Source organism: Vicugna pacos, chromosome 15 (genome assembly GCF_048564905.1).
Source record: "Vicugna pacos chromosome 15, VicPac4, whole genome shotgun sequence".
Classification (NCBI taxonomy): Eukaryota; Metazoa; Chordata; class Mammalia; order Artiodactyla; family Camelidae; genus Vicugna; species Vicugna pacos.
In genome coordinates, this window is record NC_133001.1 from 15,960,179 (window position 1) to 15,979,852 (window position 19,674).

Sequence of the window (19,674 nt, forward strand, 5' to 3'; positions counted from 1 at the left end):
TTTTCCTAAATGCCCCAAACAGGCTAACATGGACTATCAAAATTAGGAACTTAACTTAATTGCTACTACTATCCATTTTCAAATTAAGGTACAGGACTTGAAGACATTCCTGTTCCTTTCTGTCATAAAATTATGCTAAAAATTTAAATGTCTCCAAAATGTGCAGAGCAATGTCCATATTCCAACATGGTTCTAAAGGAAGTGTTTCTGTGTTTCCCAGTAATTTTTACCTGACATGACACACAAGACAGGAAATTATGAGTACATGGTATGTTACTAAGACTAAAACAACCATTCTTAGTAGAATAATTACCTATGCTCTTCCAAAGAATTAGCAATAACATAGTCAATTCACTAGATCAAATTACTATAGAAACGGCAAATATTAGACCTATGGTTTTATAAAATTTTACAGCTCTTGATTTTGCACAAGAGAAACATGAGTTGAAATATAGGATGCTACACCTGTATTTGCGTAATTCAAAACTTATCCATGATACAATTAGACATATTAAGAAAGGAAACACCAGACTATACCCTATCAATGATGGTGATCTAAGGTTTTAGGCTAGTGACTTTTGAGAAAACTATGAATAATAATTGCATGTGATATAACAGTACTAAGATAACAGTTTATCATTAAAGAAATGCAATAAGAATTAAGAGTATACACAAAACAAGGTGGTACCAAAATAAGCAGCAAAAGAGAGAACCAGAAACTCCCCAAAAGAATTTTGACTAAAATTAAGAGGAATTACAGGTGACAGTGGTAGTCGATAGCCTGTGGATGGAATGAATCTTTTTTTTAAAACCATTTAGTTGGTTTTTAAATGTGACAGGCACTGAGATAAATTTATATACATATTATATATTTTCTATATTCATATATATAATGTACACTATCTTTAACCTTCAAAATAACTTTTTAAAATATATTACTTTTAAAGTAATTTAATGAGTGAGAAATCTGAGTATCAAAATGGTTTAGTGAGTTGGCCAGTAAGTATCAGAGGTGGAATTTAAGTCCAGGAATGGTGGGATACAGAATCTACTATCCTTCTTCCTCTATACCTTTCATGACAACATCATCTCCTTAGAAAACACAGGGGACCTGGCATCAAAGGGTGAGTTATACCTCCGAGAAAAACTAGTCCTAGGAGGCTAAAAGTGAGGGAGAGCACCGATCACACAGCAACAGGCAGCTAGGTGGGTTGCTGAGTTATGACATAAGGTCTGATTGAATTCAGATAGGCCTGTGTCTGAATTCTGGTTCTGTCTTCTACCAGTTGTGTGACCCTGGGCAAGTTACATTACCTTTCCATGCCCGAGTTTTCCTATGTGGAAAGTAGGATAAGAACAGTACATCCTCACTGGGCTTTTGCTAACCTGTCAGAAAGCAAATGATATCTTTGTTATTACTATTGGCTTATTGGCTTGGCACCCTTTCTGACTGTCAACTAAAAAATGTCACCTGGTTCTACAAGAATTAAGTCACTAGCAACTGTAGTCACTGACCTTTAAAACACTCTAAAAGGAATGCAGGGTAGAGATCAGGAATGAGGCACTCTGTGCTCTGGAAAAAAACCTGGCAGAACAGGCCTGCAGATAGATATTTTTAGGAGAAAATTTTATGAACCCAATTTTTTTGCATCTTCTCATACCCAGAAAAGCACTAAAATCATTAACAGAGACATCTGCTCCTCATGACCAGCAGCAAACTTCTCCCAAGAAGTGTACCTGATTGCACGTAACTCCTACACCAAAATCATACATATACTGACCTTCCCCTACATCTTCAGAGCAGTTCCTCAGAGCTATCTGAGAGGCTATCTCCCAGGCTACAGTCCTCAGTAAGTAAAACTGAACTCACAGCTCTCATGTTGTGCTTTTTTTTCGGTTGACACTTGGCGAAGAAGAAAAGAAATTAGATATAAGATATTAGATAAGGTATTAAATTAGGTATTAGGTAAGTTCGGGTAGTAAATAATATTGTGGTAAATATTCTGGATTTTCAAAATACCATGCTGATAAGGTAACTCATATTAATTACATAAGGTAACATCACATTACATGCTTATAGGAGCCTATAAACAAAGAACATTCTTATGAGACTAGACAGGTAGGGAAAGGTCTTGTTTAAATTTGAATTTATACAGGCCCTGAAGAAGTGTGATTGTCTGAGATATTCATAGATAACTTCCCAACAGATTCAATACAAAATTCCTATTTTACCTTCCTGGAATGTAACCATCGACAGGGAGGATACGTGTATAATTTACTTACCTATAGAGTACAGTCACATACCACATATATTATAAAGAAATTCACTAGGCTTATAATGAACTCTTTAAAAATCTTGTAGTCATTTCCTTTAGTTGAAAAGATCCTAGGTCTAGCTTTTCCTTGTGCAGACTGCAAGTAAAATAAAATACTGTCCCCAGCAGATTTAAATCCAAACACAGTACAAAGATTTCTTCTACACCTTCATCACCTAAATATTGCTAATTATCGTATACAACATATATGGAGAGTATTTCATGACCAGAAAATATTAAGACAAATATTTATTAGTAAATTTGAAAACCTCGATGAAATGGTAATTGTTTAACTTTTTAGAATGCTGCCCAGCAATAAGAAAGAGCCTAAAACATTATCAGAGTTTAATTCTAAACCTCATTCAATTTCTTAATTAACCTTTTTCCTTATTAACCTGATGCAGTATAGCATTTTTCTTGTACACATGTCAAAATGAATTATTCAAGCGTTCAGCCTTTTGTATGACATTTCAAAATAAGCAAAGAGAAAATAAACATTTTTTAAAAGGATTAAAAATAAAAGAAATAAACATTACTACTTTCAAGCTTAGAATGACTCTTTAGGAATAGGAAAACAAACAAACAAGGCATGTGAAAATATGGAAAATTCTAAAATGGATTAACAAATAAGAAATACAAATATCTCCATCACACACAAAAAAATCTCCAAGAACATTTTTTGTGTATTTTGGGGGGCACTTTTTCCTATGCAAGTAAATATGTATTTCTAAAATTTGGATTATGATGGTTGCACATTCTGAATGTACTAAATGTCACTAAAGGTAGATTTTATGTTATGTGTATTTTATAAGAATAAAAATTTTTTGTAAAATTTGGATTATACTATATATACCATATATACAGTTCTGTATTTTGCTTTTTTCTCCACACTGAACATTATTTCATTTTCCAATATCATTAAATAATCTGAAAAACACTGATTTTTAAAAAATGACTATAGAGTTCTTACAATAACCCATAATGGAAAAGAATACACATATATGCACGCACACACATATAACTGAATCACTACGCTGTACACCAGAAACTAATACAACATTGTTAATCAAAAAATAAAAACTAAAATAAAAAATAAATAAAATTTGAAAACATAACAAAGAAATTTTTTTAAGTAAAATAAAATGACTACAAATCATACAATAGATCTAACCAATTATATGGTTATTCACTTATTCTCCCTCACTGGCCCCCATTCATTTACCAATTATTGGAATTCAGTTGTTTCTAATTTTCTATCACATAAATCCCATAAGAATACTTGCATAAATAAATATTTAGAGAATCTCAGGTTGTTTCCTTAGGCTAAATTCCTATGAGTACCCCTTCTCCCCTACAATGAACACACACTCAAATTTTCTTTTTGTTATTATTTATTTTTAAGTAATAAAAGTTTACACTGTGCTACTGGTTTCTTCCTTTGTCTCATTTTCCTCTCTCCACTCCTCAGAGTCACCTACTATTCTGAATTTTATGTTTACCATCACATGCATATTTTTAAGTGATCTGGATGTTTTTAAACATTTTTATAAATGGTATCTGTGAAGTGCACTTACTTCCTTTGCTTGCATAGGAATCAAACTCAGCTACCAACACTTATTTTGGAGACTGAAGACCCATGGTTTTAGCCCAACTCATCACTTTGCTTTTTGATTCCATTTTAGGTTCACAGACAAGTTTATCTTCCATCAATGTGGCTAACTCTTCTGAGTTTCTATTTTTTATTGCTCTTATCATTTCCACTGGAGTAGAGGGGGCATAAAGTATGAATTTACAAGAATCACATTATTCAAAAGTACCTCCATACTCAATTGTTTAAAGGAAATAAAAATGTGAAACTATATTTAAAACACATTTTACAAGGCGGGGAGAGAACAGCTCAGTGGTAGAGTGCGTGTTTAGCATGCACAAGGTCTTGAGTCCAATCCCTGAGTACTTCCATTTAAATAAATAAATAAATAAATAAATAAATAAATAAATAAATAACCTAATTACCTCCCTCCCCCCTCACAAAAAATTTTTTTAAAAAACCACACACATTCTAAAGAAAAACACCTAAACAGACTGCTAAAAATATTTTATCCTCATAACTTGTTCACTAAGTACCTCAATTTACACTGGTCCCCACTTCATGTAAAAGGAAAGGGAGCAGTGGTAAGTAATATTAGAAGATTGATCTTAGACTATCTGACTTACAGTTTCTACAACTACCCTCTTTCATTACTAAAATTCAAAAGGTTAAAAAAAGCAAAAAAAATTTTCAAAAACTATGAGTTAGTAACTTTCTTAGGGTCTCACAGAAGAATCAAAAACTATACTACAGGAAAATTAATAAAATAACCTACAACTTAAGTTAGATACTGTCTGTCCTACAGTGTAAGAACAAACACACATTCACAGGTTAGAGTTCTTTCCCTCTAAAATATTATATCAAAAAGAATAATTCATTCAATCCCTGCCTTATTCCATATATAAAAATTAACTCAAAATGGATCAATGACCTAAATACTTATACTGACCTACTGCTCTTCAGCTAAATAGGGGTAAGTCTGCATGACTCAGATTGGCAATAAATTGTAGATCTGACATTAAAAGCATGAACAATAAAAGAAACAAAACAGATAAACTAGACTTCATAAAAATTAAAAACTCTCATGCATCAAAGGTCATTACCAAGCACATGAAAAGACACTATGGAATGGGAGAAAATATTTGTGAATCACATTATCAAATAAGAGTTTAATATTAAGAATATATAAATATATTATTCAAAAATAAAGTTAATCTGAAGCCAGAAAAAAAAAATCATACTTATTTCAGAGGGCTGGTAAGAGAACTGAATGAGTCAATGCATAAAATAGGTTTAGAACAGCATCTGGTACATGGTGAGGATATAATAAATAATAGCTATTAGTTGTTCTGATACTAAACACTCAGTAGATATTTGCTAAATGGATGAGAATTCAAACATACAATAACAAACCAAGAAGAACTAATTTCATTAATTCCATACTTGTTAATGTCACTCTATTCCTCATTTTTTCCCAGCAAAAATAAACTGTGGCATATATTTACTTGTTTTTTTTTTAAGCAGAAGTAATGGTGTACAAGTCAGAGACTTGGTCATACAAAGCACTGTAGTTTTCTGCTTGCTTTTTCTCTCTTGGATCACTCATATGGAAGAAACCAGTTGCTATGTTACACTGTGGCCAAGAACCAGGAAGAAACTCAAGCCTCTTCCAACAGCCATGAGTAAGCCTGGAGACAGATCCTCCAGCCTCAGTCAAGCCTTGGGATGGCTATAGTCCTGGATGACATAGATTTGCCACTCATGAGAGACCCTGAGCTAGACTCACTTACCTAAACTGCTCCAAAAATTCCTATCCCAACTCCTATGTGAAATAATAGTTTGTTGTTTTTTAAGCCTCTGATTTTGGGGGTTATTTGTTATATAGCAGTAGATAACTAATACATGGATTCTTTCCTTATCAACTCATTCAAAAATTTATCACACCTACTTTAATATTTTGAGGTTATAAGGGATACAAATAATAGTGGAAAACTGTAGGCTTCTTGAAGCCATAAACTAACAAGGCACTGTGGTGGACTTATATTGGTTTTGTTTGTCCAATATGCCTAATTCCTTTCAGAAACTACTTCTCACCTATCCCCTGTGGTATCAGCTGTCAGTCTATACCTTACCTTACCCCTGGTTAAAGAGCTGGACAAATAGTGCAAGTTTAAATTACCCTAATTTCTGTTAAGAGTGACTTTTCCATAGGTGGCCATGTGACCTAAGCAAGGAAAATAAGAATCTCAGCCTTTAATAAATATATATATAAAGAGAAAGAGAGAAGAGAAATACCTCTTCCCGCTGGTATTGCTAAGCTGAAAAGATAAGTCTGGGCTTGAGAGCCATCATTTTACCTTCACAGGGGGTAAGCTTATTTACAGAATAACATGAACAGAGCCAGAGAGAACCAAGAGGTATCTGAAGTCAGGAACCACGTTTAGGCTTCCTAAGTACATAAACTGCTAACCTCCTTTCTTGCTTAAGTTAGACACTAATATAGGTGCTTTGTTTTTCATTTTAAATCTAAGTTGTATCAAATGTTAAAGAAAGGTTCAAATATCTTGAGAATTCAGATTATCTGATCCAGTTGAGATAACTAGGGAGGAATTCATGGCAGAGACATTCAGTAATATGAACTCTAAAGAAAAATACTATTTAGCCAAGCGAAAATGGGGATGGATAAAGAACATTCCAATAGCAATGGAAAAGGATATGCATGTATAGAATATACAGTCCCACTTGGTTGGACTGTGCAATATAAATAGGTGATAGATTATGGTTACTGGGGTGGGGGAGGGGTGGAAACGGATGAATTGGGAGTTTGAGATTTGCAGATACTGACAACTATATATGAAATAGATTAACAAGTTTCTACTGTATAGCATAGGGAACTATATTCAATATCTTGCAGTAACCTATAGTGAAAAAGAATATGAAAAGAAATATATGTAGGTATATGTATGATTGAAGCATTGTGCTGTACACCAGAAATTGACACAACACTGTAAACTGATGATATTTCAATTAAAAAAAAATAGGTGACAGAACATGGAAACCTTATATTATATTCTTAGAGGGCCAGGTTGTTTTCTCCAGACTAAGGGAGTGTGTGAGGGGGAGTTATCTAGCATAAAATAACTGGTCAGACTCATTTTGTGATCAATACTGTTTGGCTGTCACCACTCAATTAGCTATGTACTCACCAGCTTTATCATCATAATTCAGTTCATGTCCCTCTACTGTAACCATAGAGTATTAAATGACTTATTAAAATTCAGATATACTTTCTCTATTATTGGCTTCCTCTAATCTACTTAGTTTAATAACCCTGGCAATGAAAAGGACATTGAACTTATTTTATTAACCTGAGCTTGTTCCTAGTCTCTACCACTCATTATTATTGCCACCTGTATCTTCGGTGATACCACTGAGGTCTCTTTAATTAACTACAGACAGAGCTATTTAGAAAGTTCAGAAGCATGATAAGCCTGAAACTTAGCTTCTAAGTTCAAAAGTTCCACTTTCTGTCTCTGCTTTTGAGAAATCCTTTTTTAAAAATCCACCCAAAAGTGTTAAGAAAGACCTTACACCATATACGAAAATTAACTCAAAATGGATCAAAGACCTAAACATAAGAGCTAAAACTATAAAACTCCTAGAAGAAAACAGGGGAAAGTTTCATGACACTGAATTTGGTAATTATTTCTTGGACATGACACTAAAAGCACAGGAAACAAAAGAAAAAGACAGATAAATTGGACTACACAAAAATTAAAAGTTTTTGTCCATTGAAGGATATTATCTAGAGAGTGAAAAGAAAACCTACAGAATGAAAGAGAATATTTGCAAATCATATATCTGATAAGTGATTGATATCCAGGATATACAAAGAACTCCTACAACTCAACAGTAACAACAAACAGCCAGGTTAAACAATGGGCAAAGAATTTGAGTAGATATTTCTCCAAAGAAGATATATAAATAGACAATAAGCACATGAAAAGATGCTCAACATCACTAATTATCAGGGAATGTAACTCAAAACCACAATGAGATACCACTTCACACCCATTACAATGGCAATTAAAAAAAGAAAAGAAAGAAAGGAGGAAGGAAATAAGTGTTGATGAGGATGTATAGAAATTATAACTCTTGTGCATTGCTAGAAAGAACATAAAACGGTTGCAACCACTGTAGAAAACAGTTTGGCAGTTCCTCAAAAAGTTAAACTTAGAATTACCATATGATCTTGCAATTCTACTTCTAAGTATATATGCTAAGCAGGGACTCAAACAGGTATTTGTACACTGTGTCCATAGTAATATTATTCACAAAAAAACAAAAGATGAAGATAACTCAAATGTCCATCAACAGATTAATGGATATAGAATAGAGAGCCAAGAAATGAACCCACAGACCTATGGTCAATTAACCTTCGACAAAGGAGGCAAGAATATAAAATAGAGAAAAGACAGTCTCTTCAGCAAATGGTGTTGGGAAAACTGAATAGCAGCATGTAAACCAATGAAGTTAGAACACCCCCCTCACACCATACACAACAATAAACTCAAAATGGCTTAAAGACTTAAATATAATAAGACAACACACAATAAAACTCCTAGAAGAAAACACAGGCAAAACATTCTCTGACATAAATCTCAGCAACATTCTCCTAGGACAGTCTACCTAGGCAATAGAAATAAGAGCAAAAATAAACAAATGGGACCTAATTAAACTTAAAAGCTTTTGCACAGCAAAGGAAACCATAAGCAAAACAAAACAACAACCTACGGAATGGGAGAAAATATTTGCAAATGATGCAACTGACAAAGGCCTAATTGCCAGAATATAGAAACAGTTCATACAACTTAATAACATAAAACCAAACCACCTAGTCCAAAAATGGGCAGAAGACCTAAACAAGCAATTCTCCAAAAAAGACATACAAATAACCAACAGGCACATGAAAAAATGTTCAATATCGCTAATTATCAAAGAAATGCAAATCAAAACAACAATGAGGTATCACCTCACACCAGTCAGAATGGACGTCATTCAAAAGTCCATGAACAATAAATGCTGGAAAGGGTGTGGAGAAAAGGGAACCCTCCTACACTGCTGGTGAGAATGTAGTTTCATGCAGCCTCTATGGAAAATAGTATGGAGATTCCTCAAGAAACAAAAAATAGACTTACCATATGATCCAGCAATCCCACTTCTGGGTATATATCCAGAGACAACTCTAATTTGAAAACATACATGCACCCCAATGTTCATAGCAGCAATATATACAATAGCCAAGACATGGAACCAACCTAAATGTCCATCAACAGATGACTAGATAAAGAAGCTGTGGTGTATTTATACAATGGAATAGTACTCAATCATAAAAAAAGAATAAAATAATTCTATTTGTAACAACATGGATGGACCCAGAGATCATCATTCGAAGTGAAGTAAACCAGAAAGAGAAAGAAAAATATCATATGATATCACGCATATGAGGGATCTGAAAAAAAAAAAAGGACACTAATGAGTTTATTTACAAAACAGAAACAGACTCACAGACATAGTAAACAATCATATGATTACCAGGGGAAACAGGGTGGGAAGGGATAAATTTGGGAGTTTGAGATTTGCAAATGTTAGCCATGATATATAAAAATAAATTTAAAAAACTAAGTTTCTTCTGTATAGCATATGGAACTATATTCAATATCTTATAATAACCTTTAATTAAAAAATATGAAAACAAATATATGTATGTATATGTATGACTGGGACAGTGTGCTATACACCAGAAATTGACATAGTGGAACTGACTGTACTTCAATTAAAAAAAAAACAGATTAATGGATAAATAAAATGTGGCATATAATAACAGTGGAATATTAGTCTTAAAAAAGAATGAAATTCCAACAGAATGCTACAACATGGATGAATCTTAAGACATTATGCAAAGAGAAAAAGCCAGTCACAGAAGACAAATACTATACGATTTCACTTATTTAAGGTCCCTAGAGTAGTCAAATCCATTGAAGCAGAAAGCAGACAGAGATTACGAGGGGACAGAGAAAGGTGAGAATAAGAAGTTACTGTTTAATGGGTGCAGAGTTGCTGTTTGGGATGATGAAAAGGTTCTGGAAATAGAGAGTGTTGATGGTTACACAACACTGTGAATGTACTTAATACCACTGAACTTGTACACTTAAAAGTAGTTAAATGGTAAATTTTACGTTATGTATATTTTACACAATTAAAAAAGTGCTAAGACTAGGCTTGGGCCAGAGGCCTTCTGCATTCATCTTGGCAGTAGAGCAGTGGCATACATGGAATGAAGCCCACAGCCCACCAGCCAGTACACAAATACAAGACAAACACAAGCAGTTTCAACACTGCTGGGCAGGATACAATGTCATCCTGATTTTAGCACAAAGGACTTACACCCAAAAATTGTTTCCAAGCCCTCTTTAAGGCTTAGTTTCCTGGCTTCCTCTCAAGCAGCCCATCTGTCTACAAGAATAGAATCAGAGAGCCTGAATGGCAAGAATCTGAAAGAAGTCCAACACCAGGGGCTGCCTGTTGGCAGGCTACTAGTCAGAAACTGAGGACTTCAGCAGCATCAAAGCCCTGTTCTCCCAGGGTCAACGAGTTTGCAAAGACAAACATTCATCTCTTTCTCCATTTTTAATTCTTTATACTGAAGCATAATATACATACAGAAAAGGGTATATCATAAGAAACAATGATTTTTTTTTAAGTCTATCAGGAAAAATTTAAGCTCAATCTCTAATGCATCTTTTCATAAACTGGGAGTTTAAAAATAAAATTACTTCAGCACAAACAGCATTTTCTTAACTGCCAAATGTTAATTTTTTTGATTGATTTTTCCCCAAGTGGAAGGGCTAGAAAGAGCCATCAAAAAATTCAAGTTGTAACACTGTAAATTGACTACATTTCAATAAAAAATAAGAATTAAATTTTAAAAATCTCAAGTTGTATATTAGATGGTCAATTAAGCAATAAGACTTTAAACAAAGACTATGGTTACCAATTCATACTAACATATTCATGCAAAAAGAGAGTTACCCCAATTCCTCACTTTGTTTCATTTTCTACATCCCTTTCAACCCACCTCAAAGCAACTCATATACATAAAACATTTCTTGTACCTGCTCACTTCAACTACGAAAACTATCTCCATCTTCCTGGCTAGTATGATCTCACCTGGACCCCTACAATAGCTCCCTCTAAGTGTTCTCCTGCCTTCCCTCTTTTTCCTTTTGGTACTATAATGATTTTTATTACTTATCCCTGGGCTTGCCAAATTTTGAAACATGTTACAATAAAATTTAAAAAGGATGATTGTCATAATTGTGGAACAGAAGTAGAAAATTGGAAGGAAGGTTGTCAGAAATCCATGTAGCCCCATTTTGAAGAGGAGTTAAATTTTCTCTCTGTTCATTCTGGATACCTAACCTTGCTAACAGAACAAAGGGTGAAGCTTTTGGTTCTTTGTTTTTAACTTGAGACCCCATTATACTTAACTACTATAATACAGAGATTTGGAAGCAAGAGAATAGCTCTTAATATGAAAAAAACCAATTCCAACCTTAGTTATTTCTTTTCTGGGATCTCAGTTTCACAGCTTCACTTCTGACTATATTATAATTCACCCTTCACACGTGAATCAAAGTGATCCTATTGAGGACATAAATCACATTTCATGACTCTCTTGTTTGAAATCCTCTAATGGTTCCCTATTATACTCAGAAAAAAACATCCAGGTATCTTACCAAAGCCAACTTCCTGCCCTTGCTGTTCCCTCTGCACGTATTTTGTGCTCTCAGATCAGCCTGCCTCCTTAGAGAAAACTTCCCTCACTCAAACAAAAGCAAAAGCCCTTTACTTTGGGGTGGGGTCTGGGCATCCATAATTTTTTAAAGCTCCTCAAATGATACTGATACACAGTGATGCTGAGAACACAGCAGTAAATGAATCTTGCTGTTGCTTACAACAATTTTTCTGCCAATTTATTTCTTGGTACTTCTCGCTGCCTATAGTTTGAGAAACTGGAAAACCATGTAGGAAGTGGTTTAAAAAAAAAAAAGAAATGGAAATCATCAGGAACCTGTATTAACCCAGTGCTAAAGGTCACACCTATGTGTTAATTGCAAGGGTTATGTTCATAAACTCTAGAGAATTCACACAACTTGTGCCAACTTTTTTGTTGTTCTTAGTTCATGACACTCAGCTCTGAATCAGAGTTGAAGCCAGAGAAATTAAATGCAAATGTTACCTCCTCAGAACTGCTTTCCTCAACTGCCATTTCCTCTTCAGAGCTTTGATAAGGCTCTTCAGGCTCTCATATACGGTCTCACAATAATTACTACTATTTTTTGTTTACTGTAAGCTCCTTAAGAGACGAGACTTGTCTGTATTGTTCCTCAGCACCTACACAAATATTTACTGAACATTATTGTGCCAGGCAGCATCCTAGACATTGAGGATATAGCAGTGAACAAAACAGTAATAATCCTTGCCCCCCTTACATGCTAATGTGGAGCACAGACAAGATTAATAAATAAAATAAAATATACAGCATGCTAGGTAGCAATAAATGACAAGAAGAAAATATAAAGCAGAAAAAACTACCTATGATGATAAAAGATAGATTGGTGGTTGCCTCGAAATTGAGGTAGAGAGAGAGATGGATTGTACAGGGGCATGAGGAGACGTAAGGGATGATGAACACATTCTGCCTCTTAACTGCTGTGGTGGTTTCACAACTGTATACACCAGCCAAAATTAATCAAATTGGATACTTCAAATGAATAGTTTATTGGATGAAAATAATAGCTCAATAAAATTTTCAAAAAATAAAGCAGAAAGTGGAGGACTAAACCTTTAGAGAGGTGGTCAGTGAAAGTCTTACTGAGAAGGTAAATTTTTTAAAAAGACCTCAGGAAAATGAAAAGACTAACTGCAGATTTCTGAGGGAAGACCAATCCAGAAAGAGGGAATAGCAAATGCACAGACCTTAAGGAAGGAGCATGCTCAGCATGTTCCATGAATCAGCAAGGAGGCCACTGTGTCTAGCTAGATAGACTGAGTAAGGGAGAGAGCTATTAATCTGATTGTGAGAGGAAGCCCCTAGAGTGAGATAAGAACCATGAATACATTAACTGACTTAACCTTTAACAGAATCACTCTGTTGACACACTGCTGTGAGTTGAGAATAGGCTAAAGAGGAGATGCGGAGAGGTCAGTTAGTAGGGTATTATTATAATCTTACACAGAAGAGACCGTGATCTGAACAGAGTAGTGGGGAGTTGTGAGAAGTAATCAAACTAAACTCAGCAAGATTTGATGATGGACCAAATATGGACATGAGAAAAAGAGAGGATATGAACTGGAAGAATGTACCACTGACAGAGATGATAAAAAATGCAGGAGGAACAAATTTGGGAGGCATAGGAGGAAATTAGTTTGGGGCATACTCAATTTTTTGATTCACTTTTTCACATTTAAGTAGAGTTCTCAAGTATGTCATAAATAGACAATCAGGAATTTAAGGAAGAAATCCAGTTTGGAGACATAAATTTGGGAGTTGTTAGGCTATAGATGGTATTTAAATCCATGAAATTAAACGAGTTCACCTAGGAAGTGCATTGTAGATAAGGAAGAAAGAGGATCAAGAAGTTAAGCCCAGGAACACTCCAACATTGGGAAGTTGGAGAAATGAGAAAGAACCAGCAAAAAAGATCTAAAAAGGAAAACAAAACCAACCAAACAAACAAACAAATTAAAAAACAGACTAGAAAGCTAGGAGGAAAATTAGGCAAATGTGATATCCTGGAAGACAAGTCTTCTAAAGAAAAGAGAATTCAAGTATGTCAATGTTGCTCATGGGTCAAGTCTCAAAAGGTTATCATTTAAGATCAAAATAAATGTAAAAACACTATATAAAATTTTTTAACGAAGACTTGGCTAAAACAAACACAAGTACTAAAAATAAAAAACACAAGTACTATATTAATAGTAGAGGAGTAATCGTTAATACATCAAAAATACTAAATTATTATTACACAATTATTACACAATTCTCATATAAAACATATCTCAAAATGTCTACATTTTAACTGGTAAATTATCAAATACTGAAAAATTCTGATTTTAATTGTTTCAAAACAAGATGACCACTTAAAACTTACATTTTCTTCTAGTAGCTATTACCTATTCTGCTACATAATTATTCATTCTAATTAGTAATGTTACACAGAAGTTTTTTAGCTTTTTTTTTTTGTAAAACATTTCCTTCTGTACAGGTATTTTTTTGTAAATAGCTAATTCAGAGTTATTCAGAATTTAAATATTAAAGTTTGGCTCTCTATGTTTGTTTCTTAGCAAAAATAAACACAATGAAAATCACAATGGGTTTCAAGGAGGACCAAATTTTTTATTCTTTTTCTTTTCTGTGCTGTCAAAGCCTTTTAGACACACCCTTCTATAAATTATATCTTGGAACTGTAAGTTTAGGACCACAACTGTAGAAAACAAACTATTATGAAATACATCTTAGTGCTACAAAAAAGGATTGATTCATTCAGAATTAAAGTTGTTTTTTTAAGTATTTTTATTTATTTATTTATTTATTTATTTTTTTTACATTTTTATTGATTCATAATCATTTTACAGTGTTGTGTCAAATTCCAGTGTTCAGTACAATTTTTCAGTCATACATGGACATATACACACTCATTGTCACATTTTTTTCTCTGTGATTTATCATAACATTTTGTGTATATTTCCCTGTGCTATACAGTGTAATCTTGTTTATCTGTTCTACAATTTTGAAATCCCAGTCTATCCCTTCCCACCCTCTACCCCCCCCCCCCCCGGTAACCACAAGTCTGTATTCTCTGTCCATGAGTCCATTTCTGTCCTGTATTTATGCTTTGTTTTTGTTTTTTAGATTCCACATATGAGCGATCTCATATGGTATTTTTCTTTCTCTTCCTGGCTTACTTCACTTAGAATGACATTCTCTAGGAGCCTCCATGTTGCTGCAAATGGCATTATGTTGTCGGTTTTTATGGCTGAGTAGTATTCCATTGTATAAATATACCACCTCTTCTTTATCCAGTCACCTGTTGATGGACATTTAGGTTGTTTCCATGTTTTGGCTATTGTAAATAGTGCTGCTATGAACATTGGGGTGCAGGTGTCATCCTGAAGTAGATTTCCTTCTGGGTACAAGCCCAGGAGTGGGATTCCTGGGTCATATGGTAAGTCTATTCCTAGTCTTTTGAGGAATCTCCACACTGTTTTCCATAGTGGCTGCACCAAACTGCATTCCCACCAGCAGTGTAGGAGGGTTCCCCTTTCTCCACAGCCTCTCCAGCATTTGTCATTTTTGGATTTTTGAATGACGGCCATTCTGACTGGTGTGAGGTGATACCTCATTGTAGTTTTGATTTGCATTTCTCTGATAATTAGTGATATTGAACATTTTTTCATGTGTTTTTTGATCATTTGTATGTCTTCCTTGGCGAATTGCTTGTTTAGGTCTTCTGCCCATTTTTGGATTGGGTTGTTTATTTTTTTCTTATTGAGTCGTATGAGCTGCTTATATATTTTGGAGATCAAGCCTTTGTCGGTTTCACTTGCAAAAATTTTCTCCCATTTCGTAGGTTTTCTTCTTGTTTTATCTCTGGTTTCCTTTGCTCTGCAGAAGCTTGTAAGTTTCATTAGGTCCCATTTGTTTATTCTTGCTTTTATTTCTTCTAGGAGAAAATTTTTGAAATGTATGTCAGATAATGTTTTGCCTATGTTTTCCTCTAGGAGGTTTATTGTATCTTGTCTTATGTTTAAGTCTTTAATCCATTTTGAGTTGATTTTTGTATATGGTGTAAGGGTGTGTTCTAGCTTCATTGTTTTACATGCTGCTGTCCAGTTTTCCCAACACCATTTACTGAAGAGACTGTCTTTATTCCATTGTATATTCTTGCCTCCTTTGTCAAAGATGAGTTGACTAAAAGTTTGTGGGTTCATTTCTGGGCTCTCTATTCTGTTCCATTGGTCTATATGTCTGTTTTGGTACCAATACCATGCTGTCTTGATGACTGTAGCTCTATAGTATTGTCTGAAGTCTGGGAGAGTTATTCCTCCAGCCTCATTCTTTCTCTTCAGTAATGCTTTAGCAATTCTAGGTCTTTGATGGTTCCATATAAATTTTATTATGATTTGTTCTAGTTCTGTGAAATATGTCCTGGGTAATTGGATAGGGATTGCATTAAATCTGTAGATTGCCTTGGGCAGTGTGACCATTTTAACAATATTGATTCTTCCAATCCAAGAGCATGGAATATCTTTCCATTTTTTAAAGTCTTCTTTAATTTCCTTCATCAATGGTTTATAGTTTTCTGTGTATAATTCTTTCGCCTCCTTGGTTAGATTTATTCCCAGATATTTTATTACTTTGGGTGCTATTTTAAAGGGGATTGTTTCTTTACTTTCTTTTTCTGTTGATTTATCGTTAGTGTAAAGGAAGGCAACTGATTTTTGAACATTAATTTTGTAACCTGCTACCTTGCTGAATTCTTCGATCAGCTCTAGTAGCTTTTTTGTGGACCTTTTAGGGTTTTCTATATATAGTAACATGTCGTCAGCATATAATGACACTTTTACCTCTTCTTTTCCAATTTGGATCCCTTTTATTTCTTTCTCTTGCCTGATTGCTGTGGCTAGGACTTCCAGGACTATATTGAATAGGAGTGGTGATAGTGGGCATCCTTGTCTTGTCCCAGATTTTAGTGGGAAGCTTTTGAGTTTTTCACCGTTGAGAACTATGCTGGCTATAGGTTTGTCATATATAGCTTTTATTATGTTGAGATAGGTTCCCTCTATACCCACTTTGGCGAGAGTTTTTATCATAAATGGGTGTTGAATTTTATCAAATGCTTTTTCTGCATCGATTGAGATGATCATGTGGTTTTTGTCCTTTCTCTTGTTGATGTGATGGATTACATTGATTGATTTGCGTATGTTGAACCAGCCTTGTGTCCCTGGGATGAACCCCACTTGGTCATGATGTATAATCTTTTTTATGTGTTGTTGGATTCTATTTGCTAAAATTTTGGTGAGGATTTTGGCGTCTGTGTTCATCAGTGATATTGGCCTATAATTCTCTTTTTTTGTAGTGTCTTTGCCTGGTTTTGGTATCAGGGTGATGATGGCTTCATAGAAAGAGTTTGGGAGTATTCCCTCCTTTTCAATCGTCTGGAAGAGTTTGAGAAGGACTGGTATGAGTTCTTCTTTGTATGTTTGGTAGAATTCCCCGGTGAAGCCGTCCGGTCCTGGACTTTTATTTGTAGGGAGGTTTTTAATTGCTATTTCTATTTCCTTTCTAGTGATCGGGTTGTTCAAGTGTTCAGTTTCTTCTTGATTCAGTTTTGGTGGACAGTATGTTTCCAGAAACTTGTCCATCTCCTCTAGGTTATCCAGTTTGGTTCCATAGAGTTTTTCATAGTATTCTCGTATGATATTCTGTATTTCTATTTTGTTTGTTGTAATTTCTCCATTTTCCTTTCTTATTTTGCTAATTTGTGCTCTCTCTTTTTTCTTCTTTGTGAGTTTGGCCAGAGGTTTGTCGATTTTATTTACTTTTTCAAAAAACCAACTTTTGGTTTGGTTGATTTTTTCTATGGTCTTGTTAATCTCTATTGTATTTAATTCCTCTCTGATCTTTATTATTTCCTTCCTTCTGCTGCTTTTTGGGGCTTTTTGTTCTTCTTTTTCTAATTGATTTAGGTGGTGGGTTAACTTGTTTATTTGAGATTGTTCTTCTTTTTTGAGAAAGGCCTGTATCGCAATAAACTTCCCTCTTAGCACTGCCTTTGCTGTGTCCCATAGGTTTTGAGTGGTTGTGCTTTCATTATCATTTGTCTCAAGGTATTTTTTAATTTCAGCTTTGATTTCCTCATTGATCCATTGTTTTTTCAATAACATATTGTTTAATCTCCATGCTTTTCTTTTTTTCTCCTTTGTTTCTCTGTTGTTGATTTCCAGTTTCATGGCATTGTGGTCAGTAAAGATGCTTGAGATAATTTCTATCTTCTTAAATTTGTTGAGGTTTCTTTTGTGTCCAGGTACATGATCGATCCTGGAAAATGTTCCATGTGCACTTGAAAAGAATGTATATTCTACTTTTTGGGGGTGTAAAGCTCTGAAAATATCCACCAAATCTAGTTTTTCTATTGTAGTATTTAATTTCTCTGTTGCCTTGTTTATTTTCTGTCTGGAAGATCTGTCTAGTGATGTTAATGCAGTGTTAAAATCTCCAACTATGATTGTATTCCCATCAATATCCCCCTTTATCTCTGTTAGTAATTCTTGTATGTACTTAGGTGCTCCTATATTGGGTGCATATATATTAACGAGTGTGATATCTTCATCTTGTATCACTCCTTTAATCATTATAAAATGTCCTTCTTTATCTTTCTTTATGGCCTTTGTTTTAAAGTCTATTTTGTCTGAAATCAGTACTGCAACACCTGCTTTTTTGGCTTTTCTATTTGCATGGAATATCCTTTTCCATCCTTTCACTCTCAATCTATATGTGTCCTTCTCCCTAAAGTGGGTCTCTTGTATGCAGCATATTGAAGGTTCTTGCTTTATAATCCACTCTGCCACTCTATGTCTTTTGACTGGAGCATTTAGTCCATTAACATTTACAGTAATTAATGATAGATGTGTGTTTATTGCCATTTTGAACTTATCTTTGCAGTTGAATTGGTATATCCTCTTTGTTCCTTTCTTCTTCCTTTTGTGGTTTGGTAATTTTCCTTTGTATTATCATGGATTTTATTTAATTTTTGTGACTCCCTTGTAAATATTTATTTATTTTTAGAGGGAAGGCAATTAGATTTATTTTCATTTCTTTTTCTTCTTTTTTTAACATTTTTATTGACTTATAATCATTTTACAATGTTGTGTCAATTCATTTATTTATTGAACGCAGGATCTCATGCATGCTAAGCATGCACTCTACCACTGAGCTATTCCCCACCCCACCCCCAGAATTAAAGTTTAAATAAACCCCATGTTCTAAACCTGATATAAAATATAAAATGGAAAATTCCTTAATTAAAAAAATAGATATTCTAAACTGATTTAAGCATCCTCAATCTGTTAAATGTCATCAATTCCTACTGAAAAAGGGTGGTTTGTTTATTAGATTCATTTGAATAGTTTCTCTGGAGGCTTTCCTTTATCACATTGTTAAATGTGAAAATCAACCTTAAATACAAGAATTACCAGAAACAGGCCAAGCATTACAGACTGTATAACCAAGTAAGATTATCTAAGCTCCACTTCATAGCTATTTGGAGAAATGCAACATGATCTCAAAATAGTAACTAAGTGTTAATAAACTAAAATGTCATTTTATTTGCTCTCTATATCCTATCCTTACAAATTTCCTCATATATTAATACACATACTTACAAGGGTGTATATATATATGTAAGAGAGAAAGGGAAAGAGAGAGAGAGAAAATGTCTTTTTTTAAATTTGGCTTTTTCTCCTGACACAAAGCAGGAAGTTGTGACACTGCTCAGGCTTGTAGAACTACACTAGTGCAAAACAGAGCTCAGCATAAATTGATTATTAATCATAGGTTTTTAGCAGGTTCTTACTCCATACCAGCCAGAATTATACAAGGAGATCAGTGTACTTCGTTTTAGAAGGAACTGTGGAAATTAAAAA

General features: G+C 34.2%; 1 protein-coding gene across 13 annotated transcripts in view; it reads right to left on the reverse strand.

The window, feature by feature from the left end:
- Positions 1-19,674, reverse strand: part of COMMD1 (copper metabolism domain containing 1) — a 157,233-nt gene that overhangs the window by 91,198 nt on the left and 46,361 nt on the right. For 11 of the 13 annotated variants that reach the window (XR_012058953.1, XR_012058952.1, XR_012058951.1 and 8 more), the window contains exon 3: positions 1,315-1,386. The exons of the other annotated variants lie outside the window; for them this stretch is intronic. Coding sequence is in view for 3 of the 11 variants with exons in the window: in XM_072937670.1 (XP_072793771.1) it covers positions 1,315-1,386 (72 nt within the window). In the remaining 8 variants the exon portion in view is untranslated. The remainder of the gene's footprint in view (positions 1-1,314; positions 1,387-19,674) is intronic. 13 annotated transcript variants of the gene reach the window in all.